At 44.8% G+C, this 25,443-nt stretch overlaps 1 protein-coding gene across 2 annotated transcripts; it reads right to left on the bottom strand.

Annotated features, from left to right (window-relative positions):
* Nucleotides 1–20,148: 20,148 nt before the first annotated feature.
* LOC145637817 (uncharacterized) lies at nt 20,149–25,013 on the bottom strand. Of its 2 annotated transcripts, XM_081688841.1 has the most exons (8): nt 24,592–25,013; nt 24,418–24,493; nt 24,197–24,295; nt 23,406–24,116; nt 21,623–21,980; nt 21,443–21,524; nt 21,055–21,273; nt 20,149–20,524 (listed from the first exon to the last, which is right to left on the bottom strand). In XM_081688841.1, exons 1-7 carry the CDS (start codon nt 24,763–24,765, stop codon nt 21,070–21,072), a joined length of 1,704 nt encoding a protein of 567 aa, XP_081544967.1. In that variant the 5' UTR covers nt 24,766–25,013; the 3' UTR covers nt 20,149–20,524; nt 21,055–21,069. The 2 variants fall into 2 exon arrangements, with proteins under 2 accessions (XP_081544967.1, XP_081544968.1); XM_081688842.1 differs by lacking the exon at nt 24,197–24,295 and having other exon boundaries at nt 24,592–25,012.
* Between the last annotated feature and the right edge of the window lie 430 nt (nt 25,014–25,443).

The following is a 25,443-nucleotide window of genomic DNA, read 5'->3' on the forward strand; positions in this document are numbered from 1 at the left end:
AGAGTCATGCTGTATGATGAAGAGGCAAACTGGGAAGCAATGCGACTGGCATTGGATTCACTCCCAGAACGCCGGGGCAATGCCGCCCTGCGTCATGAGATTTACCGTCTGAGAATGACGAGAGCCTACAACAAAAAAGTACACAAGCGTCCTTTGAAAGTTGACGACTTAGTGCTACGAAAAATGGAAGCAACCGGTAGGGCTAATGAGCTGGGAAAGCTAACTCCAAATTGGGAAGGCCCCTACCGGATCTATGAAGAAGTAAGGGATGGCACCTACCGCCTGGAAACTCCGGACGGCAGGCGCCTGCCTAGAACTTGGAATGTAGACAATCTAAAAAAGTACTACTTCTGAGTTTGTAGTTTTTTGTAAACAATGAGTCAATTATTGAAGATTAAGTATTTGTTTGCAAAATTTGAGTTATCGTTTGATTATTCATCCGGGTAATATCCAGGCGGATTCCCCATCTACCTAACTAAGTTTGATACTTGGTAAAGGGTACAGTTTTATTTTGTTTATCCGCCTGGGTAATGCTCGGATCCCTTGTTTACTTAAGTTGGATACTTTGTTTATTCAACTGCTTAACCATTTTTCTAACTAAGTTTGATACTTAGCATGGTCCGCCTGTGTAATACACAGACGGATTCTCCATTTTTCTAACTAAGTTTGATACTTAGCATGGTCCGCCTGTGCAATACACAGACGGATTCTCCATTTTTCTCAACTAAGTTTGATACTTAGCATAATCGCCTGGGTAATACCCAGACAGACTCGTTTGATTAAAAAGTTAAGTTCGATACTTGGTGTAAATTCAACACTAATTAAGAAACTAAGCACAAAAACGTTTAGTGGCTACACAACCGGTCTCAAACAAGACCAGAAGCTAAAATGGCCGGATGGTTGCTCTTTTTATAAAATCGCATGTCCCAGCATGGACAAAGGCGTCCGGCGACATCCCTCCGGGTGCAATCGTCGCAGAGAACAGACTACCTGTCGGTTCTACATATCCATACAAACGACAAAAATTGAACGACCAAATTGGTCAACTCATAGCCGCCTGACCGAAATAACCTACGAGGAACGAACAAGTCCCTAAATACCGGATGCCCAAAGGCATCAGACGGTCACCAGCTGAAGTTCTCACTTAGGTTATCCATTCCAAAATTGCACCTCACCCCAATTGGGGCAAGAGTTCAATGGTTATGAAATTTCTACCAGGACGGGCGTAACCCGTCTGGGTAGTAACCGAAATGCCTGTGGGTGTACGGCTGTGCACTTGGTTTGGGGCAATCACTACTGTGATTGATTGACTTACAAACATATCATGCTCTTTGCAGCATCAGACGTTTACAAGTCAATCAACCAGCTCCAACTGAAACCAATCACACAGCCGTCCAGGGGCAAGGACAGCCAGACTATTGACTAGTTGGGCAAAGAATCGCCGCATGCTTTTAATAAGATAGGCAAAAATTAAAAATTCAAAAGCAAAATAATCAAAACCGACTTAGTCGGTGCAATTCATAAAAGTCCATCCAACCAAACGGTTGTGATGGATCCAAATGTTAACCGGACCTCGTCCGGGAGAGAGAAATTGTTAATTAACACGGCTCCACAGCCGGTAAATACGAGGATACTCGGCACGCAGGCCGAAAAAATCAAGTTTTGGCATATAGCCGCTGAATAAAAAAGAATTAAAAGAAAGCAAAGATTGGCATACTGCCGCTGAAGAGTCACTTCTGGCCTGCAGACGGAGCCTCCTGGTCCTCTCCCATCTCCTCATCGTCTGAGGGAATTTCCTGCGCTTCATCAGGACCAGGAAGCTCAGGCGCGGACGGCTCATTATTGCTGAGCCAGGCTTCAAAGGAGGCAGGCTCTGGCACGCCTTGCTCTCTCAAGTACACCACGTACTCAGCATAGCTGTGTGCCATTGCCCAGATGCTATAATCAGCTTCTGGGTGCAAGGCAGCCCAAGCAATCTTCATACGGGCGTCGTTGTCAGCATCGCTTTCAGCAACGAGGCGGTTTTGCTCCGCCTCCAGGGTTGCTGCAAAGTTTTTCTGAGCTTGAGCAGCATCCTTCTCCAGCCTCTCAACCTTGGTTTTCAGTTTACCAAGGTCCGCTTGGGCCTTCTTGAGCGCCTCATCAGCCTGCTTGGCGCTCTCGTCTGCCTTCTTTTGGGCCTCCTCCGCCCCCTTCTTGGCCGTCTCAGCATCCGTCACCCGCTTGTCGGCCGCCTTCAGATCTAGCTCCAGCTGTTGGATTTTAGACGCTTGTGTCATAATTATTGCTTTAGTTTCAAGTTCATTTACGATAGTTGAGTGTAAAGCAATATTATCAGCGTCTATGGCAGACTTCTTGGCCCTTTTTACCTCTTCCCGTTTGCGGGAATAAGGACGTTTGAGCCCGTCCATCCGCAGCATGGCCTGCAAAAAAGCAGGCGGTATAAGAATTACGGGCGGAGAAATTACTTGGAAAAAATAACATGGAATTGACAGGTTTCTTACCTCAGCCAGAAGGGATAGAATGCGTTCAAGGTCGAACGTCTCTATCCCAGGGATATTGTCCTTATCCTTCTTCCGGACGGCGTCCAGCATGGCTTTGGCGTGCTTCTGGACGTCTGGCCAGCGGGGAGATTGTGTTTGATCTGCACCACAATCAATAGGTGATGAGTGCGAAACTAAGGCGGCACCTATTTGTATCCGGCTGTCTGAGGATGACGTCTGTTGGGAGTGGGATTTCACCCGTAAAGGCCACCCCAGCTCAGGCGGGGATTCAAAAGGATTCTTACCTTCAGAGCCGGCCAAGCGGGAAACGCTTGCAGGCGTGGTGAACCCCGCGGCTGCTGAGGGGTTGGCAAGGTCAAGGCACAGGCTGCCTCCTATTTTCTCGAGCCGTCCCCCTATTCGCATCATCTTTGTCCCGGCTGAGGCGCCAGGAGTTGATGCAGAGGCGGACTTTTTTAGCTTATTGAGAACGACTGGGGCCTCCTCCCTAGCCCGTTTGAGATTCTTCTCAAACGATTTCCCAACTTCTCCCCCCTGTGAAAATAAATAAGTTAAGGTTAGTATCCGGGCAAGACAGTTTATAAAATGAGCTTAAGAAAGGGTCAGGCGCTCAATACCTTGGCTTTGACCTCAGCCGCGGCCTTCTCCGCAAGCGCCTTGCGGATGGCAGCAGAGGATCGCTTTGGGGTTTTCTCCGTCTGCAACATGTTTAATACTTCCTCTGCAAAAAGAAGGAAGTAGGTTAATATCATAAAACAATTTTGATAGAAAAATACTACAGACGGATATAAACTCAGGCGCATACGTTTGGAAAACATGTGCCCTAGCCCGCAGGCGGCTAGGAAGCACTCGTCCCTGAACTAGGCGCTCTTGGGGATCCAGTTCTTGGGGACTTTTATTGTTTCCCCGGTTGACAAGGTTGCGTCTGTGAGGCCAAAAAAGTCTGCCTCAATAATCTTGTCAAAGTCCTCCTCTGGGATCCGGGGAAGAGCGCACTTCCTGCCTAACAAGTCAGGCTTCTTATTGTACAGACGGAATTCATAATTCTCCCGTCTGGTTGGGGCTGACATCAGGTAGAACCTGTGTTTCCAGCCATCGAACTTGGAGACCTTGTCCAAGGTCATCATATATTGCGGCTGCGTGGTTAGAGTGTACCACGCCCTCCAGCCGCCTGGACTCCTGCTGAGGTAGTGCATGCTTGCAAAAGCCTCCCAGCCGGGGTTAAGCCCCTGGAACTCGCAGGCGGCAACATACCCCAGAATGTTGGGGTAAGTTGCCAGAGCCCCAGGCCGTAGCCCCTCAAAATAGCCTTCACCGCCTGGTGAAGGGGGAAGCGAAGGCCGGCTTTGATTGCCGCCTCGTAACAGCCAAAATAACTGTTGGCATTCTGTTGATCATCCCCCCAGGCGATGGTGCCAAGTTCAGGCGGCACCCGGATCTTATACCCGTCTCCTAGCGGGTGCATTTTCTTAAAATTCTCTAAGTTCTCCCCCATCTGGATCCGGTCCTTGGAGGAGACGTGGATGCTGAAGGGATCGTCCTTCTCACTCCACTTTTTCCTTTCTTCCTCCTCGCTATCCGGTACAGGGGGCAAGTCATCGCTGCTCTCGGAGGTAGAGGCGGAGCTGTCACTCTCCGTCTCCCCCTCACTTTGGTCCATGGGGGCAGAGGCGGCATCGTCGCCGCCTTGGTCACACTCCTCTAGGAAAGAGTCAGCGGGATTCGAAGGGGCGCGCGGAGGGGATCTCTCCAGAGTCGTCTGATCTCCCTGATCAGACGTGTCTCCCTCAGGCGTTTGGCCGCCTGAGCCTTCGCCTCTGTAATTTGGATCATTGGCCGTCTGCATTGTCCGAGCCATGGTGTCCTGCACAGACACATAACTAGTCGGAATCCATGGCAAAGGGTGGTCCCAACACCCCGAGCCGGCACTCCCAGTCCTAGACTCAGCCGTCCCCGGTGACCGGCTGGACTCTAACCTAGGCTGTGCCGTGTGTGTTGGTGATGCATCCATTTATTGCAAGAAATATGTACAGGCGGTGAAAAAAGAAAAGAGCTAAGAGAGACAGAGACGGTACCTTTGTATGAGGTATCTGAAGGAGGGCGGGTCCGGCTGGGTTGCGGAAGAACAAAAGTTTCTTGCTTGCGCCTGACTCAAACGGATGACTTCTGCTCTCTCAAAGTTTTTCTCTCTAGAAAATTTTTGTAAAACGTACAAAATTATGAGGGTAAAACGGCTATATATATGGGGTAAATACGGGGGCATTTCCGTAATTTACCTGGAAGGTGAACGGTTACTCTATAACTGTAAAATTACCGCCAACCGGAGAGTGGCATGTGTCACAGATGCCACGTAACATGCCACGTCACATCTGTGAGGGGCAAATGTTTAGGGTATTTTTACCCTGCCACGTGGCCCAATCAGAGGGTGACACGTGTCAGCCTCAGATTGGTCCAAAATGGACCAATCCCTGTTTGACACGTGTCATTCCAGAGAAAAAAGGGAAAAGGCGGCCTTCAGGCCCAAATCCCGAGAAAGCCGGAATACGGCGCAGCCCCCCAATGATTAGGGTTCAATGACCTAATTAGGGGCAATTCCCAATGACCCTATAAATAGGGAGATGTCCCTCATTTTGAGCAGATACCCACCTAAATTTCCGTTCTCTTTAACCCGTTTCAAGTTACTAACTTGTGCGTCGGAGGCGGAGCACCGCCCAACAGGTGTCTCCGTTGGTTTTGCAGGTTCAACTCTTCCCGGATCAGTCTTCGTGTTGTAACTCTCCCGAGGGACAAAAACACCCAAAACATGGTGTTATAGTAGAGTCAAGCAGACAGCAGACATTTTATCTCGGCATTTGAATAAAATTTTCTCCTACTATTTCTCAAATAAATGAGCAAAAGATGCTGAGCATCCACAATTACACGACTGGAAGTGCCTAAGTCATCAGTGATATGTGCCAACAGACTTAAAAGTTCTGACTTAAACCTCGACATGCGTAATATCCCAGATAACTTTTGTTTCGGGGGTTTTTGTCCCTCGGGAGAGTTACAACACTGAAACTGGATTCAACTGAGGATGCCTGTACCTGCAAAGCAAACGGACCGCCGGATGGTCGGTGGTCCGCCTCCGAAGATTAAGTTAGTAAATGTTCGGAAATAAAACGTGCGGAAGTAAAGTTATCTGCTTGGATTCCAAGCTCAGGTAAAGTGCTGTGTGTTCTTTGAAAACGACAGCTCTGTGGTAAGTGACGTATTGTCTCGTATTGCGTGTCAAAAATTCTCTCTCTTTTCTGTTTTTCTTGTTATCGTCATAAATGACATAATGTCCCTATTTATAGGGTCCTTTTGAAAAGTGTGCCTTCCTAGGATCTGGTGACCTAGGAGTTAGGTCACGCCGTTTTGCGGCGCCTCGGGATTTGGGCCTTAGAAGGCCGCCATCCTAGGGCCAATGCCTGAGTGACACGTGTCACTGTGCCCAATGGATTTTGAAGCACTTTTTGTGTGACACGTGTCGCCACCTGAATGGTCCCTGCTGGACCTTCAGTCCACGTAGGACGGAGAAGAGTCCTCCCTCCTCGTGTCATCATTCCATAGGTCCAAATGGCACCTATATGGAGGACACGTGGCACTTTCTGATTGGGCCACTTGGCCGGGTATAAAATACCCAAATCATTTGCCCCTCACAGGGGCCACGTGCATTGCACGTGACTCCTGTGACAGGTGTCAGTATCTGAGTGGTCAGATTCGAAAATTTACTGGAGGGAAAAAATTAGGGTTTTACCCCCTATAAATAGTAAGGTTTAACCCCCCCCCCTCTTGAATTCACACCTTGGCGAATCTCTGGAGAATCTTGGACTTTTTTACTTAAAGAATCTCAAAATTCCCTAAGAGTTTTTCAAGCATCCGACACTCGGCTACCAGTTTGACTGTTCTTTAGTCAACCAGGCGTCTTTCTCCCTTCTTCTAAAGGTAACGCCTGTATTTTCATTTTATTCTTCATTTTTTCTTTGTTTTCGAAAAAATGGTTCCCCAATTGCATGCGGCACGGCATAGGATAGTGATCAGCCGGTCACCGGGGACGGCTGAATCTAGAACTAGCAGTGCTGAATGCTTGGCCAAAGATCCTGCTTTGCGAACTTCTCCGAATCCGACCGTTTCCGTGTATGTGAAGGACACTATGGCCAGGACCAAAAGAACAGCAAAGCAGTGTAGCTCCGATGGAGTTTTCTACCATTCGGACGGGTCGACTGTTTATTCAGACGGCTCAATAAGAGTGCCTCAAAGTGAGCTATCGGAACACCCTGACAGCCCTTCCTATCTTCCTCCAACCCCCACCTATTACCATTCGCCCAAATCTAGTGGAACTCCCAGTGATGGAATCCTGGGGGAGGCGGATGAAGAATATCAACCCGGGCCTTCTGGACAGGCGCCGGAAGAGAGTCTAGGGGAGGACCCCGCTGGCACCAGTCGGCGGTCCCCCAGCTCTGATGAGAGTTCTGATGGCGAGTCGGCCTCGTCATCTTCTACAGAGAATGCCTCCGTAACTTCAGAGGAGGCTAGATCAAACATAGATTCTGCCAGAGAGTCCCTAGCAGTGGATAGGGGGGAAAGCTGGGCCGAGCCGAGTGCTTCCAGGAGCTTGGAGAGAGCCCCCTACTATCAGCATGTTCCGCCAGGCAGGCGGAGCGCCATGGCATCCGGCCTTGCCTATTTTAGGCGCAAGGTCGTCCTAGGCTATGGCTACACTTTGTCGGTCCCTAACAAGGGCGACACCATAACCTGGCCGAGCCTGGCCAGCTATCAAGACAAAGCATTCGGCTGCTATGAAGCGGCCTTCCAGGCTGGCCTCCGCTTCCCTCTCCATCCGGCCGTGGAGAGTGTCTTAGACGGATACCAACTGGGTATCTGGCAACTTGTACCCAACTCCTGGATCAATATTCTGGGGTACGTTGCCGCCTGTGAGATGCTGCAGGTGGAGGCGAGCTTTGAAGCGTTCGCCCACATGCACTATCTAAGCAGGGCGCCTGCTAGGGGTGGTGAAGGCTGGTACACCTTGACCACTTGCAAGGGGTACATGATGGATGTTGGCAAAGAGAACAAGTGGAAAGACTGGAGGACTAAGTTTTATATAGTCAAGTCTGCCGACAGCCGCCTGAACCAAAAGTATAACAGGTGGAATAAGGATCCACCTCTCCTAGCAGGCAGGAGCGCATTGCCGCCTATTCCCAAGCAAGCAAAGGAGGAGATCATGGACGCGGGGTTGTTTACCATGTCCGTGTGGACGAATGATGAGGGGGACAAGGAGGTCACCCCTCAATGCTATCTCCCTTTGTACAAGTGGTTTGAATAAGGGACATTCTTAGCCGCATGTGGGCTAAGTTCTGAGATGCCGAGAGGAAGTCGGCCGTCTGTTTTATATGCAATTTTACTTCTGCTTTTCAGTACTTGTTTAATGATGCTAATCACTTGTTCATTTTTGCAGACAAAGCAATGGAAAAGCTCTCGGCCACAAGGAAGCCGGTTGTATCTGCTGCTCGATACAGGTCGAATGTTTTAAACAGGGCAGAAGTAACCACTCACACCAAAGTGAATGAGCAGAAAACTGGCGGCACCTCCAAGGTAGAAAATTGTTATACTTTCATTTCTGACCAATATTAAATTTGCCCGAATGATTTCTAACTTGCGTTTATCTTGTGTTGATGTAGGGTGCGCCTTCCAAATCTCCTTCAAAACCATCCGACCCTAAAATCCAAAAGACAAGGGCGGGTGATGTGAGCGCATCCGGCAAGGGCGGCCGGAAGCACGTTGCTCATAAGCCCCAGAAGGGCCCAGACGCCTCTTCTCTCGATGCTGAAAAAGAGATCAGCAAACCGGATGCCCAGAGGGCATCGAAGGGTGGCTTTAAGCAACCCACCACTGTTGTCGGCTCAGCAGGAGAGAAGAGGAGCCTGGGGAAAGAGGAGGAACAGAAGGACGACGGTAAAATCCATTCGCCCCTATTGTTCTTCCATTTAGATGTACTTGAGTTATTTTTTCTAACTTTCTCTCCTTCTCAGTTCCTGTGCAGAGGCCGACTGTAGTCCAGATGGCCAAGTCCATGCTAAGGGCGGTTGATCCTGACGACAAGGCGTCTGTTAGAGGAGTCGGCACCCTTGACTTGGATGGCATCTTGGGGAATATCTGCGAGGTATGAGTCTTAGCTCAAGCAATTTTTTTTTTTTTTTTTTTGCATTATTTCTTTTTCCGCCTGGTTTTAACCATTCGGTTCTCTTGCAGGCCATGCTGCGCGTCCAAGGGCTCAGGCAACCCCTCAAGGAGAAATCCAAAGAGGTAACAGTCGCCAAAGCTCGGGCAGAGTCCGCCTTGGATCGAGGTCAATTTGATATTGCTCAGAATGAGCATCTGACGCTTGATATGATGTATTCGCAGGCGGAAGCCAATATGCAGGTGAAGAAGGATCTGGACTCGGCCCGCCTGCGCATCACTTCCCTTAAGAAAGAGATTACAACTCTTAAGGAGAAGCTCGAGCCTCTTCAAGATGCCAAAGAAGAGGCCGAGAGAGCCAAGTAGAAGGTGGGCCGCCTGGAGCAGCGCCTCAGCAACCAGGAGCATCAGCTAAAGTCCAAGTTTGAGTCCGTGGCTGATCAAGAGAGAGAGGCTCTTGTTAAGCAAATGATGAGCGATTATGAAGCCATCATGCGGGACACTTGGGCGGCTGTACAGCCGGACTCGGACTACCAGATTTGGAAATCCAAATTTGACGAAGCCAGCAAAGCATTCGACGCTCGCCTTATTGAAGAGGCTGAGAATGCTGAGGCCGAGGAAAGTTCTGGGTCTGACTCTTCTGGGGAGTCGTCCTCGGGCGGCGAGGAGGAGGATCAGGCGGAGGAGCCAGAGAAAAAGGAGGAAGAGCAGCCGAAGGATGACAAGCCGGCTGCCACTGAAGAGGCTCTCCCCTGATCACTTATGCTTTTATGCTTTTCTGCGGCCAAATGGCCATGTACTTTTCTTTTCCGGCCTGTGTGCCGAGTATTTGTATCTTTACCGACCGAGGGGTCGGGTAATTTGACAATCTTTCTGGCTTTGCCAGATAACAATCTTAACCAATCATCAGGTGACGATTGGTCTTTTTAATTTGAATCATTCGGCCAATTGGCTGAAGTTATCCATATAGTTGTCCTTTGCATTTTGAATTTTTCATTGCATGTTTTTGGCTAAGTATAATAACCTGTATATCATGCGAATGTTCTTGCCCCTGGACGGATGTCGAGCGGTTTCGGTTTATTGGATTGATTGGCTTAGAAATTTTTGATACTTAGAAGAGTATGCATGGTTTCTAAGTCAATCAATCACTATGGTGATTACCCCAAACCACGCGGCAGACGTCCATCCAGAATTGGCAAACATAAAGTGTTCATTCGGCCATTGGCTCAAACTAACTCAAATTTCCAACTTAGCTAATTTGCTAAGGGTAAACCTACGCCTGTTCTGCCCCATAAGCAAAAACAAGCGCCTCCGGCCATAGGCCTCTTTGAGATAAAATGCTAAGTTTGTAACTTAACAAATTTCTTTAAAAAAAAAATAATAATTGTCCGCCTGTCTTGCCCCCTAGGCAAGGATCAGGCGTCATCCGACTAATAACCTCAATAAGTTTTTAGTTAACATAACTCGTATATTAATCAAATATTCCGCCTGTTTTGCCCCTGAGCAATAACAGGCGCATCTGGCTTTATGCCTCGCTTAATCTCTACTTATGAAACAGTGACCATTTCTGAACTGCGCTAGATAGAAAATTCAGGTCTTTTAGATTTCACTTTTGATTAAAACAAACGACTGCGAATGCTGCTTTAGCATTCGGTAGGGCCGCTTGATATATTCGTAGAGCAATGTGCCACCCAAATGGGAGATGCTTCTCCTCGACGAATTCGCCCAAATGGACGTCGCCGGTTATCTGACTCATGTTGGAGCAGACGGTCATACTCATGTTGGAGCAGACTGTGACCATTCGGTCTCTTTTTTTTATTAATATCCGGCCATGGGCCTCATCATGATTTTATCTGGCCTTAGGCCTCTTTAATGATTCGTCAAGTGTTGGTGTAAACTTGATGATTTTCGTAGGAACGACTATTCTAAAACAATCGGCTCCTTTAGAGGGATTGGGACGTCTGCTGTTGGAACAGACGCTTTCCAAACATATTGGCCGTCTGTATTTGGTACAGGCGACACTTAAAAAACTAAAATAAAAAGATAAGTTGGGAAATGAAGGCATATTCTCATTAACAATACGTGAGATTTACAAAATTGAGGTCTTTTCATTCGTACTTAGAAGTAGTACTTTTTCAGTTGTCTACATTCCAAGTTCTGGGCAGCTGCCTGCCGTCTGGTTCTTCCAGGCGGTAGGTGTCGTCTCTTACCTCCTCATAAATTTGGTAGGGGCCTTCCCAATTTGGGGTTAGCTTTCCCTGTTCATTCGCCCTACCGACTGCCTCCATTTTCCGTAGCACAAAGTCCCCCACTTTGAGAGGACGCTTGTGTACTCTTTTGTTGTAAGCCCGAGTCATTCTCAGACGGTATATCTCATGACGCAAGGCAGCATTGCCCCTGCGCTCTGGAAGTGAGTCCAATGCTAGGCGCATGGCCTCCCAATTTGCCTCTTCATCATACAACATGATTCGAAGGGTCGGCTCATAGTGCTCAATGGACAAAACAGCTTCTGCACCATACACCATTAGGAATGGGGTTTCTCCCGTTGCCCCTTTAGCAGTCGTTCTGATAGACCAAAGGACGTGTGGTAATTCATTCGCCCAAAGGCCACCAGCCCGCTCAATCTTCTTTTTAATCCCGTCTGAGATTAACTTGTTGAAGGCTTCGACCTGGCCGTTTGCTTGCGGCCGGCCGACTGATGCGAAGAAGCTTGAGACCTCCTGGTCTCCCAGCCAAGTCTTGAGTTGAGGCGTCTCAAATTGAGGACCATTGTCAAAAACCATAGACATGGGCACCCCGAAACGAGTGATTATGTTCCTCCAAACAAAGGAAATGACGTCTTTAGTCTTGTTGTTTTTGACTGCCTCAGCCTCTACCCACTTGGTAAAGTAATCCACAGCCACCAATATATAGCGCTTGCCGCCTGGTGCAGTTGTATATGGCCCCAGAATGTCCATGCCCCATTTGGCAAAGGGTATTGGGCTGTGGATGGCCGTCAAGTCTGTAGCCGGACGATGGATGAGCTTGCCAAATTTTTGGCACTTGTCACATTTTTTCACCATTTCCATGGCATCCGACTCCAGAGTTGGCCAAAAGTAAAGCCGCCTGGCCTTGGCCGCGAGGGATCTGCCGCCTATATGGGAGGCGCAGAATCCCGAATGCAACTCTTCGAGAACTTCCTTCCCCTTTTCAGGGGTAACACACTTCAACAGGGGTTTCAAAAAGCCAGCCCTGAAGAGCTCTCCTTGCCGCAACTCGAAGTTAGCTGCTCGTTTTTTTAGAACAGCCGCCTCCCGTGGTGAGTCAGGGAGCGTGCCGTCTGCAAGATAGGTCCGGATGTTGTCCATCCAAGTTGAGCTTCGGTCAAGAATTCCAATGGGGTCTTCCTCAAATATACTTCTTTTTTCCATGACCTCCCAGAAGACTGACCGAGGCGTTTCACAGGAGGCGGATGATGCCAACTTGGACAGAGCATCCGCCTGATTGTTTGAAGACCTGGGCACCTGAGTTAGATGAAATTCTTCAAGTGACCCAACTTCACTCTTGACCGCCTGCAAATATTTTATCATGGCCGGATGAGTGGCCTCGTACGTTCCATTAACCTGGAGTACGACCAGTTGAGAATCAGAGCAGGCGGATATCTTCTTCGCCCCTGCCGTCTTGCAATACCGGATGCCGGCCAGCAGGGCCTCATAGTCGGCCTCATTATTAGAGACCTGAAACTTGAACCGCAGTGCGTATTCGTACTTATCTCCTTCAGGAGATTGACAGATAATCCCCGCACCACAGCCGTTCACAATGGAGCTCCCATCCACATACACTTTCCAGACCTGGTCCGTATTGTCTGGAACAGCCGGTCTTGTCATTTCGACAATAAAGTCAGCGAATGATTGTCCCTTTATTGCCTTCCTTGACTCATAAGTGATTTCTAATCCTTGTATTTCAATTGCCCATTTGAGCATTCGTCCAGAAGACTCCAAGGTTGTGAGTGGCCGTTTGATCGGTTGGTCAGTATAGACCTCTACCGCATGCGCCAAGAAGTAAGGTTTAAGCTTCTTGATGGCCATGTAAAGGGCAAGGCCGAATTTCTCAACCATGGGGTACCGAAGCTCCGCATTTCTCAAAACATGGCTTATGAAATACACCGGGAGCTGGATGTCGTCTCTTTCAGCTAAGAGGACAGCACTGAGGGCATGATCAGAGACGGCTAAGTACATGAAGAGCTTTTCTTTAGGCAAAGGGCTGACAAGCCTCGGCAAAGAGTGCAGATGAGTTTTTAGCCTTTGAAAGGCCGCCTCTGCATCATCCCCCCATTCAAATTTTGTCTTCTTTTTGATTGCCTGGAAAAAGTAGAGACACTTGTCGCCTGAACGGCTGAGGAATCTCCCCAGGGCCGCCAGACAACCAGTTAGTTTTTGCACTTCCTTCACAGTACGGGGCGACTGCATGTCGATTACCGCCTGTATTTTCTCAGGGTTGGCCTCTATTCCTCTTTGGTCAATCAAAAATCCGAGAAACTTCCCAGACTCAACACCAAAGACACACTTTTTTGGGTTAAGCATGACCTTGTGCCGCCTGAGTGTGGCGAATGTTTCTCGGAGATCAGCAAGGTGATCCGCCTGCTGTTTGGATTTGACTATCATATCATCAATGTACGCCTCTACATTCCTTCCGATTTGATTAATGAAGACCGTATTAATCATTCGTTGGAAGGTAGCAGGCGCATTCTTCAAACCAAACGGCATCACCGTATAACAGAACAACCCCTGATCAGTGACGAATGCCGTCTTTTCTTGATCTTTTTTCCACAGGGGGATCTGATGGAAACCTGAATAGGCGTCCATGAAACTCATCAGGGCATGTCCGGCTATTGAGTCGACCAGACTGTCGATCTTAGGCAGTGGATAGCTATCCTTTAGATATGCCTTGTTGAGGTCTGTGTAATCAACACACATCCTCCAAGTTCCATTCGGCTTTTTTACTAACACAATGTTAGCTACCCACTCAGGGAAGTTACACGGCCGAATGAACTTGGCATCTAACAGCTTTTTTACTTCGGCAGCTGCCGCCTGACTTCTTTCTTCGCCGTGGTTTCTTTTCTTTTGCCGGATGGGCTTCTTTTTAGGATCCACGACGAGTTTGTGGACAGCGAGATTCGGGCTGATGCCTGGCATCTCTTCCACTTCAAAGGCAAAGATGTCTTTGAATTCCTTGAGCAGCTGGTGAAGGTTTTCACCCAACTTTGTAAAGGCAATCGTCCCCACCTTAACAGTCCGCTTTGGACGGCTATCATCCAGAGGGATATCAATGTGCTCTCCAGTAGGCTGGGGACGAAGATCATCCGACCTTTCCCCGGTCAGTGATTGCTATTGCTTTTCTTTTTTGACCACCACCAGCTGATCAGTCTTTCTTTTCTTTCCGGCTGGTGGGGCCGACTCTTCTTCCTCGACATTGTCGAGGTCAATCATTTTCTTGCCCCGGCCGGATGCTGCGGCCGCAGGCTTGACGTCCGAGAGATAACACTCTCGAGCCGTCTTTTGGTCCCCATTAAGGGAACCAACTGTTCCATCATCCTTCTCATACTTGAGTAGCATGAGAGCAGGGATGATGACGGCCTTACACTCATTAAGAGTGGGTCGGCCAAAGATGAGGTTGTAAGCCGTGAGCTCTTCAACCACTAGAAAACGGATGGTCATGTGCCGACCGTCTTTCCTGCTTCCCTGGCGGACAGGTAGGTCGATTCGTCCGACTGGGTGCACAAGTCCTCCCCCAAACCCAACTAAGGTGTGGGTGACCTCCATCATGCTATCCGGTTTGTACTTGAGATTGGACAAGCATTTGAGGTTGATGAGGTCAGAGGAACTTCCTGTGTCAATCAGAATTCGGCCAACCAGCTGGTTGGCGACTTTACACTCAACGACAACAGGGTCATCATGCGGCCGATGGACTTTGCCTCTGTCCTGTTCGGTGATGACAACTTTAGGGAAGGTGGATGTGCTAGCTGTATCCCCCTCCTCAACAGAATTGACCATCTTTCTCAGATGGTCCTTGGTACCCCGAATGGTCGGGCCACCACCGGCAAATCCGCCTACTATGGTATACACCGGTTCTTCATTAGTTTCGGCACTCACAGCAGGCTGGGGAGTCTTTTTCTTGGACTGCCCCGGATTTGCTTTTGAAGTCACTTTGGACTTCACATAGGACTTTAGCTGTCCTTTGTCGGCCAGACGGTCGAGCTCCCGCTTGAGACTAAAGCAGTCGTTCGTGTCATGGCCAACATCCTCATGGAAATGGCAATGCTTGTTCTTGTTCCGATTTTCAGCGGAACCTTTCATAGCAGTCGGCTTTTCAAGAGTTAGCCGATCCTTAATTTCCAAAAGGATGGAGCAGCAGTCCTTGTGGAATTCGTACCTTGGAACGTACGGCTTCCACTCTTTTTTCTTCTTCTGGGCCGATTGATCAGAATTATCAATGGCCCAGACTTGCTTTTTCTTTTTGCTCTCTTCTGGCTTAGGAGCTGGCTGAGCAGGCCGACTCTCTTTCTGTCGGTCAGACTTCTTATGGTCCGACTGCTTATTGGAGGAGCAGAGTTCGGTCGCCTGTATGTAGGCTTCCGCCTCTCGCAAGGCTCCTTGCAGGGTAAAGATTTGTTTGCGGACGAGTTCGTACTTAAAAGTGGACCCGTCCTTCAGACCCTTAAAGAAGTCTGTGAAGGCGACCTCATCAGACAGCCATGAATCTGGATTCGGACCAGATTGAACCGCCTGACGTAGGATCGCAAACCTTCTCTATCTCCCTGCTGTACATTGCCCAAGTCAAGACTTGTCTTTTTGGCAGGGATGTTCATAGAGAAGTTTGATGCAAACAAGAACGCAAGCGTCTTGAAGCTATTTATGCAGCCAGCCGGCAGGTTGCCAAACCACTGCTGGGCTATGCCCTTCAGGGTGGCTGGAAAGCAACGACACCATGCGGCATCATCCAACCCCTGTAAATACATGAGGTGGGTGTATGCTAGCAGGTGGTCTTTTGGGTTGGAGGTCCCGTCATAGGCTCCAACCAGAATGTTTTTAACTTTAGCCGGCTGTACGGCTTCAGTTATTTCCCTGGAGAAAGCAGAGGGTTGATCTCCAAGGTGTTGCAGCCTAAGCTGCCAGTCCATCGGCTGATAGCCGTATGCCGCCTGTCCTCCATAGAGGGTAGGTTGCATGTAAGGTACAACTGGCGTCTGGTATAATGGTTGTGCCATGTACTAGGCGGACTGAATCACATGCGGCCCATACTGAACCTTTTGGCTGCTTGCTGGGGTCTCATGTACAGACTGGGAACACCTCATAGAGGTATTCCGAAAGCTATCATGATAAGTCGACGTTGAAGCCGACTCTGATTGCTGGGTTCTCCTCTCCTCAATGTATTGTCGAGCGTCAGAGAACGTTTTCTTGCTACCATCCGGCTGTATGTGCCGGATGGGTTTTCTTGCGCCCATTTCTGGGAAACGGAGCCGATTAAGGTCAAATTGGGGCCTGGCCTTCTCCTTAGGAGCAGGATGAGGAGTCGGCTAACGGTCCCTGACCGACTTCTGTTTGCCAACTTGGGCTGGCTTCTTGGCTGACTGCTCCTTTCTAGGAGTAGGCGACTTCTTTGAGGCGAGCTGCTTGATTTCATCCCTGAGGCTGCTCAGAAGTGACATTAGCTCATCCCGAGTGACGGGAGTTGATCCTGCCGCCTGGGAAGGATCAAACGGCCGCCCCGAGGGCTTCTTTGACTGGCCAGCAGTTTTGCTTGGTCCTGCCTGAACATGGGGACGCTCTCGCCGTTCCTTACTGCGGATGCGTTTAGAGATGAGGGATCCATTTGGATCCACATAGGTTTCGACATCAGCGTCATCACCTGAGTCATGGTCCGTTTGGACCAGTACATCATTTGGAGGCCGAATGGCATTCGGATTTGGTACAAGCTCTTGTGAAGCCATTTCAGAGGTACTCTCCCCACAGACGGCGCCAAATGTTTCGGGGGTTTTTGTCCCTCGGGAGAGTTACAACACTGAAACTGGATTCAACTGAGGATGCCTGTACCTGCAAAGCAAACGGACCGCCGGATGGTCGGTGGTCCGCCTCCGAAGATTAAGTTAGTAAATGTTCGGAAATAAAACGTGCGGAAGTAAAGTTATCTCCTTGGATTCCAAGCTCAGGTAAAGTGTTGTGTGTTCTTTGAAAACGACAGCTCTGTGGTAAGTGACGTATTATCTCGTATTGCGTGTCAAAAACTCTCTCTCTTTTCTGTTTTTCTTGTTGTCGTCATAAATGACATAATGTCCCTATTTATAGGGTCCTTTTGAAAAGTGTGCCTTCCTAGGATCTGGTGACCTAGGAGTTAGGTCACGCCGTTTTGCGGCGCCTCGGGATTTGGGCCTTAGAAGGCCGCCATCCCAGGGCCAATGCCTGAGTGACACGTGTCACTGTGCCCAATGGATTTTGAAGCACTTTTTGTGTGACACGTGTCGCCACCTGAATGGTCCCTGCTGGACCTTCAGTCCACGTAGGACGGAGAAGAATCCTCCCTCCTCGTGTCATCATTCCATAGGTCCAAATGGCACCTATATGGAGGACACGTGGCACTTTCTGATTGGGCCACTTGGCCGGGTATAAAATACCCAAATCAACTTTATCCACATTCATCTTGAACATATGAATTAAACCATCATTCTTAGTATATGTGCCTCTCAAATATTGGGTTTTATTGCTCACATTATATCATTCTGACTACAAGGAATTTACATCCCCTAAGGTAACTTCATAGTTCTGTAGCATATAGCTAAAATATTCTAATGTAGCTTTCTATCTTGTCGTTTAAGACAAATCGAGTCTCTTGATTATATTGCTACAGAAAACCACATAATGCAAAGAAGGTGCACCAAGGAAGATAAACCAATAATACAGAATTTAAAACAAATAATACAGAATTTAAAAACCGTACGATTCCACGGAATATAGATTCAGCCTTGAGAATCAAGTAGTTGTATTGCATTATCTTGAGGAAATTTTAATGAAAGGAAATTTTATATCTTGCCACAGATAATGAAAGGAAATTTTAAAAAAAAAGGAAGCGGATGAAAAAAGAAATGGTTTATTCCAAACCTGAGAATCAAGTAGTTGTATTGCATTATCTATAACTTCTGATGAAACATTTCCACTACGTATTGCCTTCAAAACCTGTGCCATCATAGAATCAACTGCATCAAATTTTGTGTTCAATATTTTATTTTGTTCAGCAAGATCCTCATTTTGCTTCTTCATATCTAACAGTGCAACCTTCAACTTCTCCACTTCCATATCACTATTGTTGACATAGTAAGACCCTTCTTTCCTTAAATGTCCTTCCACTCCAAAGATGTCGCTTTGCTTCACACCAAAGCCATAATTTAGAGGACGCTTAGGGATCTCGCCTTGATACATAAGTTGATTGAAAACTTCATTTTCAATATCAACCTTGGGAATGGAAGAAGAGGAGTTATCAAGGCTTTCTTGCACCTTCTTAATTGCATCCTCTTGTTACATGATAAGAAAACTATAAGACTTGGCAGAGAACTAATAAATTAGTGGTTAAACTAAATTTCATTAGTATATATACCACAAACTGACGAGATGTTGTGCTCTCTTTGAAGCTTCCATCTCCTTCGCTGTAAACACTTTTAAAAAACTCCAATTCACTGAAATCACCTTTTTGTTTTTTCTGCAATGTGAGAAACATACAAATATCTGACTTTTAACTTCTGCTATTTTAAGTCTTTTAAATTGACGAAGTTACATTTTCTTCCAAATCTTGTAAGATAGTCAAACAGAAAAAAAACACTAAATGCAAATTTTAGGACTAAATAAAATGAAGGATAATTATACCAGAATAGCTCTGCGATTTGCAAAGCTTTTAGCACCACTCTTGCGCACGAGAACTTGCGACGCACGAGCAGCTTTTCCGAGTTCAAACATTTTCTGTTTATTTAAAATCATGGTTAGCATGAGATAGAAATAATGTTACATCACACTAAAACAATATAATTAGAATATAACGGATCTGCTTGTGTGATTAGGTAGTGAGTTGGTCTGATGGAAGCTAGCCTCTGTTCTCACTAACACGTGTACTGTGTAAATATAATGGATTTGAGATCTCTAAACCTTATCGTGTGACTAACTATATCTGATGGGATGCAATGCTGACACAAGAAAACGACTATTGGCAACAGCAAGATAATAAGGAAGGAGAGAATATGTTGCTTATTAGAGAGACAACAGAGGAAAAGGGTTGTAGCATCAGCGGCGAATACAGGAGGTCCATTACTGTTGTTTCATTGTGTATACTTTACTCATTTCTCTCTCTGATTTGTTCCTTATAAAGCTATAAGACTGTAAGTTTATAGATTTGCTGGTCATAGGTTATCGCTTCTGAAGAATTAGAGGACATTGTGGGAGGAGTGGATCAGCATAAACAACATAACCACCAAAATGTTTATCACACATCTAGGATTGTTCATTTATTATATCTTACTAAAATGTTACTAACAACTTGACAACATACAAAACAGTTATACAGAGCTAATCTATAAACAAAAAATTCCCGTAAAAATCAAAATGCAAACCTTGGCGTCCGATGAAAGCCAATAATCAACCAGAAAACTCCAATTTTGAGTTGTGATTCCATCATGTATACTCTTCTTTAATGCCAATACGCTTCAAAATAGCATTCCTCATTTCCTTGGCTTCGGGTAACAGAAAATGTGCCTTAAAGTAAATGTACAAAGAAAGTTACATTAAGATTACTCTATGTAGCATATATAACTTATAGCATATCATATTACATGTGAGTTATTATTGTGGCATTCATAATTATATCATATATCAGAGAACCATAGCATATGTCATGCATGCAATAGATTATAAGTGTAGTAATGAAAGTAAGATTATATATTCATGGTGAACGATTAAAAGGCGTACCCGAACAAGGTTAACAAGCCCACGGCCCACAGGTGGGCCGTCGTGCCGTGCCGTGGCGGGCTCGTGCCGGCACGGCCCGTGCCCATCTTTAAATATGATTCATGAAATTCAGCTTAAAATACCTATTTTCCAACATGAATATTATCAACCGGGATATACAGGTGGGCCGAATTAAATGAGTCAAAGTGGGCTAGGTTGAAGGGGATTAGGCTTGGAGAAAATTGACCCACAACACACCCAAACCTGAACCGAGGTGTGTCAGGTCAGAACTAGGTTTACGGGCTGACCCTGATGACCCACCAGCCGTGAGAGGGTGGGCCGTGTCCAACCGAGCTCATTGGCCACCCGGTAACATTAATTCTTAAAAATTTAACTAGTTTTGGAAACACATTTATACCTGCTGTTTTATTTATAGTACTCCGTTATGTAAACTTGTATAAGCAAGTGCATAGATTTTGAAACAATTATCCTAAATGGAGCTCATGCAAAGTTGATTGTAGATAATTGTTACTCTTAACAAACTAAACACTTGATTTACATACATGACACATCCAACAAGGGAATAATGAAATAAGTGAACAAAAATATAGCCATACATTATTTGTCAATTCCACATCTTAACAATTTAAATACTCTACAATATAATCTGGATCCTAGACATCCCCCGCCCCCTAGAGCTGAGTGAACGAAACAAAATTCGAAGAGGTCGAACAAGTGTTTCAAGTAATCAGCTGAATGGGCACTGGCTGACCGGCTGTAGCATTGTCTATGAAGCACGCAGCGTTCTATGTACCAGTTGTATAATGTTCCAGCTGAAAGAGTCCTACTGTGAGCCTGCAGAATTGATCAGTCAGTTTGCTGCTGAAGATAAATTGAAATGTTGCAAGGAAATGGAAGGATATTGTAAAAACAATGGTCGAGAAAAGTTCATTTACAGTATCTTTGAGCTCACACTTCACCTAGAAATGAAGATTGGTAGTATTGGTCAAGTCAATCTAAGTTGATGAATCAAATATTGATTTATTTTGCCTCTAAAAGGACCAAGCATAAGAATGTATGTCTTGGCTATTAAAAATCAGACTAAATAATTGGAGCCCTATTTCTCACCATCGCGTATGATAAGGTTACCCATATTATTCTATGAAAGGTTATGAGCATTGAATAGAATCCTTATTGATATATGAAAGTAAATATATACTTATAGGTGCCCTATAATTCAAAGTTTCACAAGCACAAAATGTCAATGTGTTGCAAACATGACAGTTCATATGGACAGTACAATGCAGAAACAGAAACTACTCTTGATAATCTAATGACATTAAATTTACTACGCATTAACATTTCCTAGCACATAAATAATTTACCTTTAGTTTAGATTTTTAGAAAGCATGGCATGTAAAACAACCGCTGAGGGAACCCATCTGACGAGTCTGGAAAGATACTGCATTATTGCTCATTTTAGACACCTGAAGCGTCTGATTGGTAAGTATTGTGCTCCTCATGTTCTGAGCCTTTTTCTGAGCAGATTTCAACTTCTTCATAATCTTATTCATTGATGATGACCTCTTTTTTTCCAGCTTCATCTGCATCATGCAATTCAGCCAGCACAAGCCTATTAATGTTGTGATATTTCAATCACCTAGTTTGCATCATGCATGAACTACTTGATCAACTTTAGAGAAATCTTCATAATTATGCATCACGGCTAACATTACCAAGATATTATCACACAATATAACAATATGTAAGAACCTCAAGTTTCCGTATGGCTGCCTCAGCTTTGGCCTTCTGCAGATTTTCCCATGCTGAGATTTTAGCTTCATCTCTCCTGGCCCTGTTCAAGATGTTGCAGGGAAAACTGGCTTAAAATGACATTTAATTTCTTACAGTGCTATTTCAATAAAGGCCACAGTTTATGTAAGAATGACTTACTTTGAAAGGCTCTTCACTGTCTCTGACACTTCCCAAGCAGGAGAACACGGCTCTACTTTCGATTTCCACTCGTCCACAACTTCAGACTCTTTACTTGTATTGCGCCCCCTATATTTCTTGGACCATCGTGTCACTGTGACTCGCTCATCAATCTGCACATCCCTCACTTCTGGTTTTGAGGTACTAGAACTCTGGACCTCCATAATTGGTAGGATGGAAGGGGTAGATGGAGAGAAAGAAGACCTTCTAGGAGAGGAATGGCAACTACCTTCAGGGCTCATCTGGGTTGCCATGTCCCTTCTAGAAATAGCACGGGACACAATGCTGGTAGCATTTTTCACACCATCAACTCTTTCATCTATGTTCAATCACATAGAAGAAAATGATCAAGTATAGTTGCAACAATAATTTCACAACTAATTTGCTACAAAGGGCTCTTCAGATCAGAACATAAATGAATTAAGACAGTGATGAAACCTTTCAAGACCGCAATATGCTTGTGACACGGTATCTATTTGACCACAAATAATTCATAAAGACAAAAAATCATGATTGTTACCACTCATTAGTTTATACTGAGAAGATAATTTATATGAAATGAGACCTAAACACTTCATGATAGAATCGGAGGAACATAAAAGGAAGAGACACGTAGAGAAGAGGAAAGGCATAATTCCATATCTTGACATTAGCAATTTAATGATGATTATAAACACTTTTAGAGCCTTCCACTTCCCTTTGGTAATCACAAATTAATCCAAAGATGAAAGAATTAACACCTCTCAACCTCATGCATAAATAACCTATGAAATGGAAAGTTTTGCTGAGCTAGTATATATATGCTACTCAAACCAAAGATAAACCCTTTAAGGAAACTCCTATAAATCTAGACTCTCAATGGACATTTAAGCCCACCACCCAACCAAAAACACAAGGATTTGTTTCTTTCCCATCGAAGATTCATCCAAATTGATCATTTTTTTCAAGTACCTCCATCTTGTTTCATTGTTTGATCCCATGATTAATGCACCCCGTTCAATCCTTGGGAAAATAAACCTTGCATGCACAACAAAAGGTAACATGGCATAAAGCAAAAAAAAGATGTATGTAGGATTCTCATAAGCTAAGGTCATTTAATTTTAATGAAGATTACACTCATTAAAAGAGCTTCTAGCTATTGATGATTAAATCAAAATTATAGCAATTCCTCCCTCACTCTGGATTCACAACAGAGCTACTTCATTTATAAATTTACAAATTTTAATTGAATTTCAAGATGAAACACATCACACTCTACATACTACCGGAGTATTTTTAGATTCACAAATTGATCACATTCCTATCACCAAAAAAAAAAGAGCTTAATGTTTGTACCAACAAAGAAAAAGAAAAGAAATAAAGAAAGAAAGCAATTTAAGGTCTGAAAGTGATATCAAAACGGAGAGTGGGGACAAGACAAATTTTGGATGATTAAATTATCGATTTAAGAATTAACTTGGACATTCAATAATTTAGAAGTTTACATGATTAATTTATTATTTATATCATAAATCAATTCCAAAACCTGGACCCAACAAAAAGAATTTGTTTTTGTTTTGTTACTAAAATAAATTAATCTTTTGTTTGTATCTGGATCAAAGCATCAACATTAACAAATACAAGAGCTGAAATCTTCTTCAGCTATGTTCACTATTCACTAAGAAATTTTACAAGAGAAGGCAAAGGCTAAGAAAATGAAAACTTTTCCTTAAGACTCATTGCAACGCAGAACAAACTATCATACCTTGAGAGCTGGTCAAAGATCCTTGACAGACGAGGTCAGTGCAACCGTGTACGCTAGCAGAACGAGCAATACAGGGCTCCAAAGTATTCGAAAAATCTCTAGTTTCACCACTTGCACGAAAGGACCAACCATCTCCCAGCATTGCTCCTGATGAGAAAGGCGATCCTGCTGTATGACTTCCCATATGGTTTCCCTCATAGTACATAGGAACAGCAGGTGAATACAGTGAATAATACGAAACCCCAGGTGGCCCAAGAGGACCACTCTTCGACTTAGGCCGCCTCTTAGGTTGCTGATACGACGATGATGATGAAGAAGTCCTCCCAACTCCGTCCCCAGACACCGGACTAAAAATCCACCTCTCTGCATCCTCCCACTTTGAAGGCAACCCTCTCCCATTATTACTCAATGGCAACAATGCAGCACCAATTTGCCTTCTATTAATACCATTACAAGGCAAAGGAACCCTCTCAGAACTCCACCCTTTCGCCATTCCAACACTTCCATGGCGATAATTGGGTGTCCCCGGACTCGGAAATTTCCCGGATTTTCGAGGTGTAACCACACCCTTCTTCATCACGCCACCAAATTTAGGCGATGATGAACTCACCACATTCACACTCAATGAGTTATTAAGATCCAATGAAGCCGGTCTTCGCCGGTCCGATTTCTTATTAACAGCCTCAGATCTAGATCTCCTTTCCTGACACTCTAATCAACCAAAAGTGTTACACCAATAAACAAAAACTCCAAACAAACTTCAATAATACAATCCCTTTTTCAATTGTTACCTTTAAGAGCTAATGAAAACGAATTTCTCGCAGAATCTAGGGGTTCTGTTACATGATCAACATTAGGGTGTACTACTTTGTTGTTTTCTTCTTTGTAAACTATTCACACAATAAAAAAAACCGCAATTATTGAACCAAATTTTATACATATAAACTTAAATTTCAAAACCCAAAAAGTTGAACTACTGTAATACAAATAACAACGAAAGTTGCAGTTCCACCTTTAGCTTTTTCAACTTTTTTGCTGAGGTATCTCCCATTGTTACTTAGATCTGAACCTCCATTTCCACTCAAATTCTGCAAAAAATAAAAAAAACAATCATCACCCAGAAAACTACTCATAAATCAACAATGTAATCCCTATAAAACATGTATAGTATCAAGAGTTTCTTAACCTGGGAAAAGTCGGACGAAAGACAATCATGATCTTGAGCATCCGAAGCAAACGAACAACGATCAACACTAGCAGAAGCAGAGGAGAAGAGACTATTGAAGTTTGACTCGAATGTAAGAATGACTGAGTCAGGACTAACATCACGAACAGCTGGAGTTCTTCTGGGTTCCGCCATTAACGATGAAGTGAGGTAAACAAACTCACATGGGTGATTTATTGAAGGGAGGAGAAAAGATGAAATAATTAGGAAATTTGTTTGTGGGGTTGAAATAATTAATTTTGTGGTCAAATGTGTTAATTGGTTTGTACCAAAAAACAAGTATGGTTAATTAATTAAATGGATATTATAAATTATTATATTTGGGGGTTGTTTATTTTGATTTTTAAAAAAATTAAGAGTGGGAGTGATGAATTAAAATGATGATTAATGATGATAAATCTTGGATTTTGAAGGTGTCGGCCTTTTGCAGGATTAATGGAGTTTTTGACTATTGCTTTGACTATGATAGATGATGACTTTTGGGGCCCTCTAGCACATTTTGCATGGCATAATTAAGGATTGATAATCGTTTAACTATATAAAGTAACTAGGATATGACAAAGTGTTTAAGGAAATTCTTCTGATTACAGGTGTCAACACACTAAAAAAACAGACTCATAAAATATTTGATAAAAATTTCAGATTTTCGGTTTGCGTAAACACAATAATTTAACATAACTCAAGTATAAATATGGACTTGATTTGATCATATTTTACCAAATCCGATCCAAACACACGTATTGACATGTACTTATTACATCAAATTCAATTAATAAACTTGTAGAAAGAAGTTGTGTCCAATCTCGATTAATA

The sequence above is a fragment of the Chenopodium album genome, chromosome 7, assembly GCF_948465745.1.
Source record: "Chenopodium album chromosome 7, dcCheAlbu1.1, whole genome shotgun sequence".
Classification (NCBI taxonomy): Eukaryota; Viridiplantae; Streptophyta; class Magnoliopsida; order Caryophyllales; family Amaranthaceae; genus Chenopodium; species Chenopodium album.

What these genes read in the sequence shown, in the direction of transcription:
- LOC145637817 (XM_081688841.1), bottom strand. Translation starts at nt 24,765, where the DNA reads ATGGCGGAACCCAGAAGAACTCCAGCTGTTCGTGATGTTAGTCCTGAC. An exon ending in AAAAGTTGAAAAAGCTAAAG is followed by an intron (nt 24,296 to 24,417) that starts GTGGAACTGCAA and finishes TTGTGTGAATAG; the next exon opens with TTTACAAAGAAGAAAACAAC. An exon ending in ATCTTTGACCAGCTCTCAAG is followed by an intron (nt 21,981 to 23,405) that starts GTATGATAGTTT and finishes GATTGAACATAG; the next exon opens with ATGAAAGAGTTGATGGTGTG.